The following is a 15,585-nucleotide window of genomic DNA, read 5'->3' on the forward strand; positions in this document are numbered from 1 at the left end:
TAGTCCTATGTTCTTAGGATCAATGAAACAATTTCTATGGTCTTGGATTGAAGCGTAATTTCTAGAGTTCCTAAAGATCCACCCACTTCCCAACACTGGACCTGACATAAGGGATCAATTGGGTCCAGACACACATTGTCTTATTTTAGCTACTTTCGAGAAAGGAAAGTTGGTAATATATTCTATATATATATTTTTTACCCTGGGAGGGAGATAAGGCAAATGGTAGAATTGGGATTTTATTATTTCTTAAACCTCAGGCTTATTAGTTTCTTTCTATAACATGTAAGGAGATAAAAGGATATCATACAATATTTTCCAGCAATATTGCTCCGAAAAAGATACCCACCTTTCCTCCATCAGCGTTATACTCTTTTTCATCTCCTTCCAAGAGTCTGGCTAGTCCAAAATCTGTGATTTTCACATGGTTTGGAGATTTCACTAAGACATTACGGGCTGCCAAGTCCCGATGAACGAGCCGTCTTTCTTCCAAGTACATCATTCCCTGAAAAACAGCAAGTTTCCCGATGATAGTCAGTCAATGCCTAGGCTCTTCTGTTGTCTAAAAGGAGTTTCTTAGCACTCAGTTGGAAGTGCTTGATTCCTCTAAGTGAAGTCAGAATCTTGGAATATTTTCAAAATTAGGGAAAACCTGGGATAAAAAAGTAAACGACAAATAGTTTTTGGCCTTTTCCCCCTAAAGCCCTATAAAGAAGAATGAATTACCTGCACACGAGCTAGATGTTAGATCATTTTTTCCAGAGACTTGATATTCTTTTGCAAACGCTTTCATCAGTGAGGTGTGCACATGTCTTAGCAGATAAGCTAACATCTACTTGGACTGACCCACATATTCCTAATTGTTTTCTTCTCAATAACTTCTGCTTCATATCATCTTCCCCCTACACACCCACTCCAAACAAATACACCTATCCACAATTTTAAAAAGTGTTTCATATGAAGGTTTAATGTGCCAAAATCACCATCATATATTCTATCAAGGTTGAAGAATTATATTATTCTTATTAATTATGCAAAAAATGAAGCATACTCTAGGGGCATTAAAAGCCTATAATTTAAAAAATGGTTTTGATGACATTTGTAGTCATTGTAAGAACCCACAAGTGAAATTACATAGTTTATAATGACCCTCAAATTAGCCTTTAATGTGTTTTCTTCATAAAATACATAGGGTAATTAAAAATAAAAGGTATTGCTGATTGCCAACAGAGATATAGCTGGCTCTGACCCCAATACACACATGCACGTATGTATATGTATATGTGTTATCTATGTATGACTAACATCTACACTAGAATCTACACAAATTAAAAAAAATAATCCATAGAAGCAATACTTATTAATTGTACTCCAGCAGTAGGGAAACTAATAAGAGTTATTAAACACTAGCCTTAACTAAAAAGTTGACGTAAAACCCAGGAAATGAACTCAGAGGCCTAGATTAGGGTGAACACATTTCAACCCTTAGATTAGGGTTCACATATCAAGTGAACCTATTTTTATTGAAAAGTTAGAGAAAATTCTACATCTGAGGATTTCAGTGGTAAAAAAAGTTGTCGTTCAAAAACAAATCAGAATTATTGTAAAAGAGTTGAAGCATACTCTCACGCCAATTGCAAATCAATGCCGTTGGCAGTTAACATTACAACTGCAGGACTTTGAAGGATTTATGGTTTCTGATATCAAAACAAAAGCTTTGGAAAACAGACATATAAATCACACAGATCAAAAATTATGAACCGTATACCTGGTGTAGTGTAGATAGAAGATTGCTTCACACAACATTGTGAGCCAAAAGCTGTATAAACGCCCATTAAACCCACGCAGTGGAGATACTGCCTGATATGGGCCAGTCAGCAGTTGGGTGACACCATATATATTAGTGTTTTCTGAAATCAACCGTAACTGGGATTTACGGGGGTTTTGCCCTCTTTCCTAAATAGTACTTTCTGTTTGATTACGCCAAAGTGGAAATTCCCAGAACAAAGTGAATCTGAAAACATATAGCCCTTATATAACTTAAAGGATCAAAAAAATAGACTTATTGCCTTGGAGATAAAGTATTTTCAATAATTTTGTCCCTTTAAGAAATGTCCACAAAACACATTCATCATTCTCTTTCTTACCACCTTCATAGCAGAATATGGAAAGATGGAAAGCGTGTTGGCCACAAGTTGCTATTCAGATCCACAATTAAAGAATGCACACTATGTACAGGCACTGTGCTAGACACAAGAGAGGCAGAAAAGAGAGACGGTCTGGGAATTAGAGGAAGACAGAAGCCAATTAATAAAGTGGGCAGATATGGAATGCAGACTTGAACGGATTGGTGTGATGCACGCAAGCATTTAAGGAGAGCTGTATTTTGAAGACCATTTGTAGTACAGCCTAGCAAGTGTGCATGAAAGGGGAGCCTTCAGAGAGGAACTGAGGCCTAAGTAAGGTTGGAATGGTGTCCACCACTTGGACAAGGTGAGGATAAAATTGCAGTTAGAGAGGACAAGAATAGGGGCCTCAACAACACAGCATACTTGGATGAAGGCGTGTAATTCTGTATTTCTGAAGCTGTGTGGATAAGGAAGAGATGTGGCGAGTGGGGAGACTGAAAAAATAAGACGAGGCTAGATCCAAGAAGGACCTCTTATATGTCATGGTAGAGAATGTGGGCTTTGCGTTTTATGCAGTACTCAGTGTGGTGGTGCAGTAGTTGTTTGAAAAAGGAAAGTGGCACAATCATTGTTGGCGTCTTGGAAACATCACCTGGTGCCAGTATAAAGGATGCATTGGACACAAATATAGCTGAAGTCAGGAGCCACTGCCACAACACAGAAGAAAACTGATGAGAGTGTAAAACAAAGGTTGCAAATTTGCAGTCCACGATCTGCAACCATTATTCATATATATTTTTTTTTTGGCCCCAACACTGGACAAGTTTCAAACATCCTCTTTATCTGATTACTGACTCTACCCCATTGAGAGCATATGGTCTCCAGTTTGCCAGGATTCCACAACTCACTATTACTTTCCAGGAGTTCTGCTTTTATCATTTATGATACTCATCCAGCTCCTACACTCATGAGTGCATGAATCTTCAACTAAACTAGGCCATAAAGAATATTAAGGAGAGGATAATTTCAAGATAAATTTATAAAATAAAATAACCATCCTTGGTAGTTGACTGAATAATGAAAAGAAGAGAAAAATTGAGACTTATTCTGTTTTTTGACTTTTGTAATTTAGGTGGATAATGATTCCTTTAACTAACTATCACCCTAATGTAAATACGTATGTATTTCTTAAACATGTGCAGGAATAGTAATAAACCGATATGGAACTAAATATTCACCACAAAACTTAAGACTCTAATGACAAATTCTACATTACAAGCGAAACTTCAAAAACTCCAAAAGTTCTTTGATATTTTATACACAAAGCCTCAGCAGGTAATAGACTATCCTGAACCTCAACACTAGTTGTCCAGAAAAAGTATTTTCTTAAAAATAATGAGAATTCACTTTAGGAAACCAGACGATAATCTCAATGCAGTTTCCCCCACCCACCTGACCACAATGAAAAGAAATAAAAACAGAAGTATCTATATCATTACCAAACCATCAAAACACATTTGTATCGTCGCTTTGTAAGTATGAAACACCCTTGTACAGATGCACACTTTCAAATCATTAATTCTAACTGCCACCTTAAGTCCTACTTTCACATTATGAATTAGTCCTGAATTGTGTGTGGATTGCTCACAATAGGTTTCTCCACATCACAGTCATTCAGGTAGGATTTTCTTTCCAGACGATCTCAGCAGAGTCACATTCTCTGCTAGACTCCTTCAAAACAAAATCACTCCTTAAATCAGAGTGTGATGCAAATAAGGAGGCAGACAGTTATTAGAAATAGCAGTGACAAAAACAAACTGGATGAAGCCCCTTGAAATTTTTTTTTTTTTTGTGAGGAAGATCAGCCCTGAGCTAACATCCATCGCCAATCCTCCTTCTTTTTTTTCCCCAAAGCCCCAGTAGATAGTTGTATGTCATAGCTGCACATCCTTCTAGTTGTTGTATGTGGGACACGGCCTCAGCATGGCCGGAGAAGCAGTGCGTCGGTGCGTGCCCGGGATCCAAACCCGGGCCACCAGCAGCGGAGCGTGCGCACTTAACCGCTAAGCCACGGGGCCGGGCCCCCCCCTTGAAATTTGAAGATAGTGAAAGAAGGGCCATTCATTATGATAGAGGGATGCTGCATTGGTTGAGAAGAGACTTCTTACTCTGCCCTGTAGAAACTCCCATGTCCTTGCCATGCGGGCTCAGGTGGAGCACATTTTGGAAATACCAACACCGACAAGCACCACAGCTACCATTGGCTGAGTGCTCAGAACACGGCGGGCATTAAACTAAATGATTCCACACTGGTAGGTTAACTTAATCTTATGAGATGCATACTGTTTTAATCCCATTTTAAATATGAGAAAACCAAGAGAGGTCAAGTTACTTGCTCCAAGCCGTCTATCTAAGGCGTGGTAGAATTGGGATCTGATCCCTCGCTGTGGGACTCTGAAGTCTGCGCATCTAAGCCTACCCCCTCTCTTGATGGGTCACAGGCTTTCGTGGGCATGCAGAAATTAATGTACATAGTGAAGTCATATGGCTTTAAAAGATCCTAGTGATTTTGCAGAAAAAAAATATTATTAGATGTTTCTGTGAATTTCAGGGCATAATGCAGGTGATTGATTTGCTTGTATTAATACTTAAAATTTAGCTAAATTATAGACTGTTTTGTAATTTAGCAGAAATTTGAACTGTGTAAATTGGAAACTCAATTCTTGCGTTGGCCACAGGGTATGCAGGATGGCGGAGTGTGTTTGAGGGAAGATTCCGGAGTCCATTGCCTGGATGGAACCCCAGCTCCGCCATGTTCTATCTGTGGGACTCTGGCAAGTTATTTAGCCTCCATGTTGCTCACTTTCCTCCTCTCTATAGTGTCCATAACAGTACATATCCAACAGTTGTGATGGTTAAATAGGTTAACGTGTAAAACACTTAAATAGTAACTGGCATGGAGTAAGTGCAGAATATGCAAGCTTTCATGATTGTTCCACAAACAGACGTCAACAGTTCTAGTGTGCACAAGAAATCACTTTCCCTCATTAACTTGAATTGTTCATTTCAGAAAATCTGTGAACCTCAGCTCATATATCACAGTGGATTTCAATAAATGTTTGCAAAGGGTGGTACACATACCCATAACCTACCCACCATGATTAATGCGTGGAGACAAATTTCAGAATAATTACTGTTCGAAGTATTATTTTAGTAATGATTCACCTGAGAATGCTGTCTTACTAGGAGAAGAAAAAATTAGTGACTCTATTAAAAGATTTGGTGCCCTTCATAAATATATCACAGATTCAGAAATTTAGTGAAGATAAAGATCATGAACAAGATAGGTCAAAAAGTTTTCAATGCTGCAGAATGTTTTCCATGGATGAATAAAATAGTAGATTTGCTGTACCAAAATATCTGCTTTTTATCACTCAGCACCTAGGGGACTTTTTGGTAGACGTGTTTGAGGGGCATTTGTCTACTTCTTGATCCAGGTGCCACAAGTCTGATTTTACCCAAACTATTCAGAATTTACCATTACCTGAACCATTCAGAATTTTGAAATTTTTCATACTTCCTCTGTATGCCCTAATGAGTTTCAAAGAATGCTTACTTATTTTCTGTTTTGCTCATATCCCTTAAAACGTGTGTCAATAATACAAACTAGCTAGGGAAAGTCAAATTTCACTCTTGACTCTCTTAAGTGTACTTTAATACAAAATCCAAGGATAATTTTATTACCATCGAATTTAAAGTTTTAATCTCTGGTTAGAATCGACTCATAAACTGCCCTATGGAAAAAAATCAGTGACTGACAATTTTAAAATATTGGTATTGACGAACACCTAGCAATGACCTTCTTTTCATTCTTATATTTGAGTCACAACTGTCTAGCAAAAAATGCACTGTTATTATGTTTTAATCCAATGTGAAAATGTATTCTGCTCAGCTGCAGAAAGCTAACGGAAGTCAAGAGAGACCAGACTATTTCTGACGATAAATATTTGCTTCCCATATACAGGCCGGGCGACAATTTCATCAAACACGTGTGCAGAGCTAAAAATTTCAAGCTGCTGTCAGCTCTCACTGGCATTAATCTCTGGAGTTAGCAAGAGTACATTTTCTTCTGTTTTCATTCTAATAACCTGAAACTTTCTTAATAACAGGAAGCTGCAGGAAAGCTAGTTTCAAATGAAAATTGCTCCTCTTTTCTAACTTTCCTTCTAAAAGCAATTCTATCCCTGAGAAAAAAATCCAACTGTAATGCTCTCTACTGCTAGGGCAAAAGATATGAGCATGTTCAAGGGAAGAAAGGCACATTTTTGAATGAAGTAACTGACTTGATCCAAGTAGTGCATGAAGGCAAACGAAGGGGGCTCTGTAATTGAATCAACTGAGAAGTCTTTTCAACGAGCAAAAGCTGGTTCATGGCAGAGTAGAAAGAACACAAAACTGAGTGTTACGAGACAGAAGTCCCGGGCATGCTGCTCGCTCGGTTTATCACAATAGGTACTCTTTTCTCTTCTCCTATAAAGGTGACAGATTGGTCTAAATGATCTCTGAGGTGTCCTCTAGCTTTAAATTTTTATTCCATGATAGACGGAACTGTAAAATATAGCTATCTAAAATATTAAATTGTGGGCCAATAATAGACACAAAGAACCGTAAAGAAAGAGATAAAGTAGATACCTCCCTTCAAATGGTTAGTGAGAGCCATGAATGTGTTTTACTAAAAGTCAGTTTAGTGCATCGATTGTTCAAGATGACCGACTCTAGAAATAAACCCTGGCTACTTACTACCTGAGCAACCTTGGTCAATTCATGTGTTTCACTCTCTTTATCCATTAAATGGGGTTAATAGCATCTACCTTGAGGATTATCTTGAGGATTCAATGCCTTAATGTTTATAAAACACCTAGAACATTCAATGTTCTAAGATACCATGTGTTTGCTAAGTAAATAAATAACCTCAAATTCATCCGTTTTATTAAAAATATAATTCGAGCACTGTAAGAGAAAGAAAAGGCAGTCAACTGAAACACCTACTGGTAACTCAGCACTGATAGGTGTTGTAGCCTTTGTTTCTCATTCTATTTGTCCCGGGATGTTCTTCCTAGTATTCTGCTCAGAGGAAGGGAAGCAGATTCATGTGTCTGTCCTAGACTGGCTCAGAGTTCACACTCAAGGTTCATTCTCACATCTTCCAATTGCACCTATGATCTTCAAGAGACTTGGTTGGGTTGCAGTTCTTAAAGACATTTTGAAATATTGAGGACAACTGAATTTCTGTCATTTTAACAATGTGTGATGATAGCATTTATTTGTTGCTATTTAAAATATGTTTTCCAAAAACAGTCCCAATAACATATTTGAGTGTGTGCGTGTGTGCATACATACATGCATGTCATGGATGCTGTGATGTGCTGCCCAGAAGCCTCTTCAGGACTAAAACACTCATACTCAGCCTCTGGGAGTGTTGGATGCTGATGGCTCCCATCTCAGGGCATTAGGTTTGAGGTATTGACACCCCCAACCCGACCACAAAGGGAGCTGCTTTGCCAGGGGTTTCGCCCTCTCACAGGAGACAGCCCACATCCAGCAATTTGTCAATGCAGAGTTACAAAGGCCATGCCCCCTTGGACAATTACAAAGAGCTATTCTAGCTCCAGGGGAAGCCCATAGGATCAGATGAAACCTCTGTTGCAATTTCATCATAGTCCAACTTTTTCCTCTGCCTAACCCTGCTTTTTCACTGCCTTATAGGTGTTGTTCTTTACAACATTCACCAATCTGTCCCAGAGACTGTTTTCTGGGAGCCAGCCTAAGACAGCCTGTGTGAATTTTTTCTTTGCTCTCTTGTGGGATCCGAGTACACATAATTTTGAGCTAACTATACTCCATAATTCATGCATGCTATTATCATTGTTCCCTTCTATCTTACACCCCAATCCCATTCTTCTATCTATATAAATATCCATAATAGCATTTTAATGCCTATTCTTCCAATCCATCATCCATATATTTATTTATTTTTACCTACATTTTTAAAAAGTGTTTGCTGTTATTTCTCATAGGTAAATAGTATTGGGTGTTAAATAAGGTTATGTTTTACTTGTTAAGCTTTTAATAGACTCAAACATGTTGCTATACATAATTCAGTTTATTGCTTCTCATTGTTGCATTAAATTATACACTCGAACTCACAGACATATAACATGTATAACACAGGATTATATTGTCAATTTATTATCTATTCCCCTATTGATGGGCACCAAACTTCCTTCCATCTCTTTGACACTATGAATAAGACTGAACTGAACATTAACACTTTGTAAAATGCTATAAATCTGCTTAACAATATAAATAATTTGCTATTCAGTACTAATTTTAGTGTAGGAGAATCTGGACAAACAATAATAGTAACAGTCACTGTAGAAGACACAACATGGAGAGCTTTCTTGTTAATTGAGAACACTAAAATCATATGGGGAAGACAAAATATAATTGCGTATGTTATCATTATATGTTTGCATATAAAATAGTCAACATTTATTTAGGCACTCTGTGCCAGGGGGCTGTTTTAAGTTCTCTGTATATGGGAACTCACAAGAACCCAATGAGATCTACACTATTATTCCCATTTTAAGATGAGGAAACTGATGCACAGAGAAGTAAAATAACTTGCCCAAGGGTAATAGCTAGTGCATGATGAAGCTCAGAATAACCAAGATCTGACTGCAGGTAGCTGACTCAGGAGGCAACGATCGTAGCCATCACACTCTCTGACCATATACGTAAAATGATAGTCAATAGATGATAAAACCACATATGAAACTAACAAAAGATAGTGTATATAACTGAATGATTGTTATATAGATAATGAGTGCTCTAAGAATTCAATAAAGAGAAAACTCTTGTACGTAATAAATATTTAAAACTTGTAAACAAACTTCTTTAGTTTACCGCGTTCTCGTATGATGGTACCTCTGGAGGCACTTTCCAAACCAACATTTGTGAATTCAAGGATGTGTCTTCAACAATCTGAAGGTTGCCTGGCATGTAACTGGCACTCAATACACGTTTTTGGTTGGATTAAATGAACGACAAGACCAAAATTTTGAAAGGCAGTCCAGGCAGTAGCAATTTTTCTTTGCAGTGTAGGTGGGGGAAATTTAAGTCTACAATATTTGTGATGGGATGGAGGAAAACAGACCCTACAACACTTAGGTCAAACTCCAGAGAGTGATATTAGAATACCAAGGGGAGTGAATGAGGACACCATTGACAGATTCCTGAGGCTAGCAGGGAGAACAGAATTTTTTCTTCTTGTTCCCTACATTTTATTCAAACATTGCTGCAGAAATTTCATGTCCCAACCTTCACATGCTTGTGGGACTCTCCATTGGAAGAATTTGCAGGACAGCCTTCCTTGAGACTCAAAACTTCTCTTAAAGAAACAACACAATAATAATAATAAAATAAACAAGTTAAAAAGCATGTGTAAGAAGCCACTGCTTTCCCACCAAATAAATTGCAGGTATAAAGCTTACCTGCCTGGATCAAGAGAACACTAAACATGCTACAGTTTTCCCCTCTCGCTGACCTCTTGCCAATAAGCTGCCAGAGGGAGGGGTGAATCTTGTAGTGTCCACACTCTCAGAGAAGTGTTCTTAAAATGGATTACTTCTGCTCCTTAGGCAGCTGATCAATAAAGACCTAGATTGCAATGAACACAGAGATGTCTGTGGGCTGGACTAGTTATCCTCTATGTCCCTTTAGAAATTAATTAAAAATCAATGAAGTGTGTAACCTATTAATACAGCAACCTCTAGATTAACAGATAGAAGCTGAGCCTTTCTCTGAGCATACACACTGTGCAAACACAGTCAGACTCTACAGGGAGGAGGTTGAATGTCTGACACCTTAGTTACAATTGAGCAGAAAGAGATCATTCCTAATATTCTCTAGTTTCACTGAGTTGCATGCTACTGTTGAAAACCATAAAGTCCAGTGGGTGGGAAAACGTATATACAATTTTCCTTCTTAAGATAATTATATCAATTTGTGTGAGGTATCCTTATTACAAAGCAAAACTTCTGCCATCATACATAACTAAAGAATTTCAATAACTTATTTTCTTAAATGTGGTTTATTCATTTATGAGTAAGTTTAGTTATAACTGCTGAGTTTAGGTTTGGTTTAGTTATAACTGCTGAGTATTTTTAAATAAGTATCTTCCCACGAAAAAATGTGAAATTCCTAGAACACTAAAAGATCTCATGTGATTTGAGCCGATCTGGTATCCACATATAATATGCCATTCAATTCAATTCTGCCTCTCTCTTATTCGGATGCCAATAGACCTGGTCCACCTATGCAAATGCTTACCCAGCACACTTAAAACTCACAGTGGAGGTACCCACAAACTCCCCTCTGACAGTAACCCAGCTACTTCCAAGCTACCTGCGGGGACCCATGCTCCTCTAGATCAGGTTCCTTCCTCCTCAAAATCCTCAAAGGGATCTGAACCATAGCTTCCAGTTTTCCTCTCAATCCCTATCCATTGATTTGGAAGCCCATTTTGATGCTTTTCCTTTGTTTCAACACTTGCACTCTCCCTCTGACAGAATTCTAGGGCTTTGTTCCTAGTCCAGCACAAGGACATAAGAGAAAGAGATTCCCATATTATACCTTGGCTTATTTTCCAGGCCAACCTCTCCACAGAAGGATCAGATATCACCACATAACTATGAAATGAGGATGGTCTATCTCTGTTTAGATGGGCAAGAAGTTGTCATCTGAGTTTCTGCTGTCATCATGGGCTTCAGGATACATATGATGTCATAGTAATAACACAAATGTCACTGTTTCTTGGCCCAACCTGCTTGCAGAGCATCTGTAACTAGTTGCCCTGTAGAAGCCTTTCCAAATGTTTCTGGGGTTCCCCAGGGAGCCTCACAGATGTTCAGGAATACTTTTTTGGTTCTTTTTCTCAGGGATCTTCACTGATACCTGCAGCCACTAAACTCGCAGCTGGAGCTCCTGTGGAAATGCTGATGTCTTTGCCAGGGCTCCTATCTCTAGGTGCTTCTGAAGTGGCAGCTTATGATCATTCAAGATAGTGAATGATGCCCTTCCATCGTCCTCACCCTGTCAGAGCTCTGCTGTCTTCCACACAGCCAGAGGGAAGTGCTCTACCCACTTCTTCATGCTGTGCCATATTTTGCCCCCAGTTGTATTAATAGCTATTTTTGAGACGCTAGTCTCAAACAGTCCCCTTAAAAACTTCTTCAGTAAATTTAGCTCATGACTCTAGAAAGGGTCAGACCTAGTCCAAGAGGTAGACATGGAAGATGGACACATCCCGTTGCATAATTCTCCTCTCTCTGACCCCATGCACTTTCCATCAGGTCCTCATCTTTCCACTACCCCCCAACACACGTGTGCACGTGCAAACATGCTGTCACGTGTGTGCGCTGTACCACCTCTTCTCTTTTATAGCAGGAAAAAGTCCTCAAGCAACTTGACTCTGCTTGTCATTCCAGCTTATTTTCTTGGAATTCCTCAGCTGGAACTCTATGGCCCAAGCCAACCTGAAAATTCTCTTGGCTCTTTCGTCTTTACACTTGGTGTTCCCTTTACCTGGAACACCCCTTCACCATACACTGCTACACTCCTCCTACCCTGCTTCAGACAGAGTTGGTTAAACCTAACACTCTCTTAGATCCAAAATTTGATGTCATTTTCCTCAGTTCCAAGTAGATTGTGTCGCTCAATTATATGACCTCAAAATGTTCCCTTTTCCTTATCTATCTCAATCTATCTGTCTACCTATCTATCTATCTAAAACTAAATCCTGAGATTATCAAGCACTGTTTTAAAACAACTTTCTGTGTATGGCTAAATCAAAGTTACTTTATATAGCAGAAAGAACACATACCTGTATTTATAAATTAGGCTGCATCCTCTATGCTCAAGCTTGATACTATAGAGCACATTACCCAACGTTATCTATTTCAGGTGAAGAGGAGAAAAAGCTCAAATACATCTGATTCTCAGTTGAGCCCTCAGCTACTAATCTGATTAGTTTATAAAACTATTTTTAAGATAATTAAACACCAAAGTGGGTGATGGAAGTAGAAAGCTATGTTTTGGCTTGCTCACATCCTAAAAGTTACAGATTGAATCTGACCCCTTTCATTCTTTTGCTCCAAACCGTTATGGGTTGCTAACTGCCTAGAGCTGTGAATGGTCTGCTCCTGTTGAGATGACATAGCTCGGTTTGACCCTCCCCACATCTACCAATTCCATCACACTTTAGACAGTTAATAAACAGCAGTCGATTGATGGATTTCCTCCATTCCCTACTCCATCTATTCATTTATACTCTTTCTATTGTCTTTGAATCACCAGGTTAGGAGAGAAGGCACTTCCAGCAATAATAAATATACTCACAAACATATAGTTTCCTAACAATTAAAAGTAAAGGAAGCAGAAAAAGGGCAATAAATGTTTAATACTGTTAGAAGTAATTTTGTATTGTTAGTGAGGATTTCTATTATACGTCCTTTTGTTCTTTTTTTTTAGATATTAAACATCTGCTCATTTTCAGGCTTACTTGCATCTATATTGCAAATTGCTTAGTTAATATTGTAACTTCCAGGAAACTTCGGGTTTTTGTGCTAAATACTATCTGTTTTTCTGCAAAGTTAGGGAAATCAGGGTGTTCCTCACACACACTGCCAAAATGGAATTTGAAAGCTGCCCTCTTCATTTGCGCTCCTCTCCAGTTCACAGATTTATTCAGTTAACACCTCACATGGAAGAAAGTTGAAAATACGCACCACACAAACCATGTTCTGAAGGGCCATTCTCAGCCCATTTCCGCTCATCTTTGACAGTCGAGAGAGTGGAGTACCATGATAGTGTTAGCTCTGGAACAAGACTCCCAGGCTTCAATATTAGCTCAACCATTCAGTGAATGCAGCTAACTGTGTGACCTTAGCCACATTAGTTAGTTTCTCAGTTTGCCAGTACCTTCATCTATCAAATGGGGATAATAAAGCACCCTTCTCATAAGGTCATTAGGAGAATTAAAGGAGCTAGTATGTGTAAAACTCTTAGAACAGTGCCTGGTCGATAGTAAACACTCAACATTTTAATTATCATTATTGCCCTCTTTGCCCAGCACTTTGCATTACAGATGATTCTTGCTTTCCAAAATTTCAGCTTTCAAACAACTTATAATTTTCTCTGACATTTCTCATACTTTAATACTTCAAATCCCAAAGATGGTCTATCAATCAACAACCACATGTCTTGGTATTGCTGTCTTTCATACAAAAGTTTAATTACAGCAAAACTGTGTCTTATGCTTGTACACTTTCATTTCTGAATGATGTCACCTCAATGTTCAAAAGAAAATAGGGTAGAAAATGAAAATGATAAGCAAAATGTTCTCATGAAATCAATAAAATTGAGACAAATAGAGAAATTATTAAGGATACTAAAATTAGCATATCTTTAGCCTCTACTGTACATTTATTGAACTTAAGCTGAATGACTATATATTAATTTTAAATAGAGCAAAGTTGAAATGCAAGCAGAAAAAGCTGTAAATCCATCACTGCACGTGACGAGTAACGGTAAGAAAAATTAGATAATATATGATACCCTTAAGTTACCTATCATTGAATCCCAATTATAATATGTAAATATATTATTTACATTTAAGATTTTTACTTTTGTCTCTTTTATGAACACATTATATATGAAAATCAAGGTTAATTGATATCTGTATATATATGCATAATCCATTACATTATCAGCTACTTAAAAGAACAGGAAGAAGGACCAAGCATTATATATTTTCTCTTGACCCTTTTCTGGCTTTTTGTGTGTACAATATACATTGTGAACATAATTTACCCTACATATAGTTGTAAAGAATAAAGAAACTTTCTTTATTTCTCTCAACAGTCATCTATAGAACAACAGCTATTATGTACTGTTGGGCACTCTGCTAATTGTTGTACATATAAAGATGATATCGTGTTTCCTTTAAACTACTCAGAGTCTGGTGTGAGAGAGACTCATGGACACAAAAGAAAACGTAGAGGAGGTGTTTTGAAAGGAGAGAAAAAGGGGAATATAACACTTTCTGTGCTGATTACAGAAGTCTTACAATAAAGCTAGAATTTAAGCTTGGTATTGAATGAAATACAGATATTCAAACTTTTGGCTACAACACAGTAAGAGTATTCTAGACAGGATAAAAAGCATTTAAAAAAACACAGGGTCCTAAGAGGTAACCGTTTGTCTGGAAAAAAATACAAGAAGTTCTGTGAGGATGGGACATAAGTTGACAAGGGCTAGAAGTGCCACAATTAAGTGTCTAATGTAATTGTAGCTACCTAATATGATGTGCAAAGGAGTCACTGAAAGTTTTGATGAAACAAATCGACTTGATCAGATTTGGCAGTTGTGTAAAGAATAGACAAGAGTAAAGAAGATTAGAAAGAAACAAGGAGATTGATTAGGATACTATAATCCTAGCTCAGATAGCAATGGTTTAGGGTTTGACAAAGACAGTAACTTGGAGAATTAATTTTAGGTTGAGAGCAGAAGATAGAGATGGGAGCTTATCCATGATGATAAAGCCATAAGACAGAGTGAGGGAATGTAAAATTTTTCCAGGTCAAACTCAGGAAAAACATCATTGTTAAAGGAGTGGGTAACAGAAAAGGAAACCAGCAAAAGTGACTAGAAGTAATGATCAGATTCACAGGAGAAGGAGAGAGTGGTATTGTGGAGGTGTAGAGGAAACAAGAGGGAATTTCAAGAAGGTGAAACTAGTGACAGTGTCAATAGAGTGGTCCAAAAGGATAACTGAACAGAGACCCTGAGTTTGGAAAGGGAAACACTGGTGTGTTAGTCATCTCAGACCACCACAAAAAATACCATTGGACTCCTGGCCTCTCAAAACTCACGTCCTTCTTGCCTGCAAAATCAACAGCCCGAAAAATCTTATCTTGTTCTAGCATCAACTCTAAAGTCTAAACATCATTTAAATCAGATATGGGTGAGACTTGAGGTATGATTCATCCTGAGGCAAAATTCCTCTTCAGCTGTTAACCTGTGAAACCAGACAAGTTATCTGCTACCAAAATACAGTGGGGGAAAGGTGTAGGATAGATATTCCCATTCCAAAAGAGAGAAACAGGGAAGAAGAAAAGGGTGATGAGTCTCAAGCAAGTGCAAAACCTAGAAAAGTGCATTCCATTGAATCTTAAGGCCCAAGAATAATCCTCTTTGGTTCAACACTCTGCCTTCAGGACTTATTGTGGTGAAGGTCCTGCCTCCTCAGCAGAGCTGGGCAGGGCTCCTGTCCCATGCCCTTCAGCCCCGCAGGGCAGTCCTGGCTCCGCGGCTTTGGAGAGAGGCCATCTGGCCT

The 15,585-nt window shown here is 38.2% G+C and overlaps 1 protein-coding gene across 2 annotated transcripts in view; it reads right to left on the reverse strand.

The window, feature by feature from the left end:
- Positions 1 to 15,585, reverse strand: part of ERBB4 (erb-b2 receptor tyrosine kinase 4) — a 1,098,037-nt gene that overhangs the window by 45,496 nt on the left and 1,036,956 nt on the right. For both annotated transcript variants that reach the window (XM_058532926.1, XM_058532927.1), the window contains exon 21: positions 350 to 505. In XM_058532926.1, coding sequence (XP_058388909.1) covers positions 350 to 505 — 156 coding nt within the window. The remainder of the gene's footprint in view (positions 1 to 349; positions 506 to 15,585) is intronic.

This window comes from Diceros bicornis, chromosome 37 (genome assembly GCF_020826845.1).
Source record: "Diceros bicornis minor isolate mBicDic1 chromosome 37, mDicBic1.mat.cur, whole genome shotgun sequence".
In the NCBI taxonomy this organism is placed as follows: domain Eukaryota; kingdom Metazoa; phylum Chordata; class Mammalia; order Perissodactyla; family Rhinocerotidae; genus Diceros; species Diceros bicornis.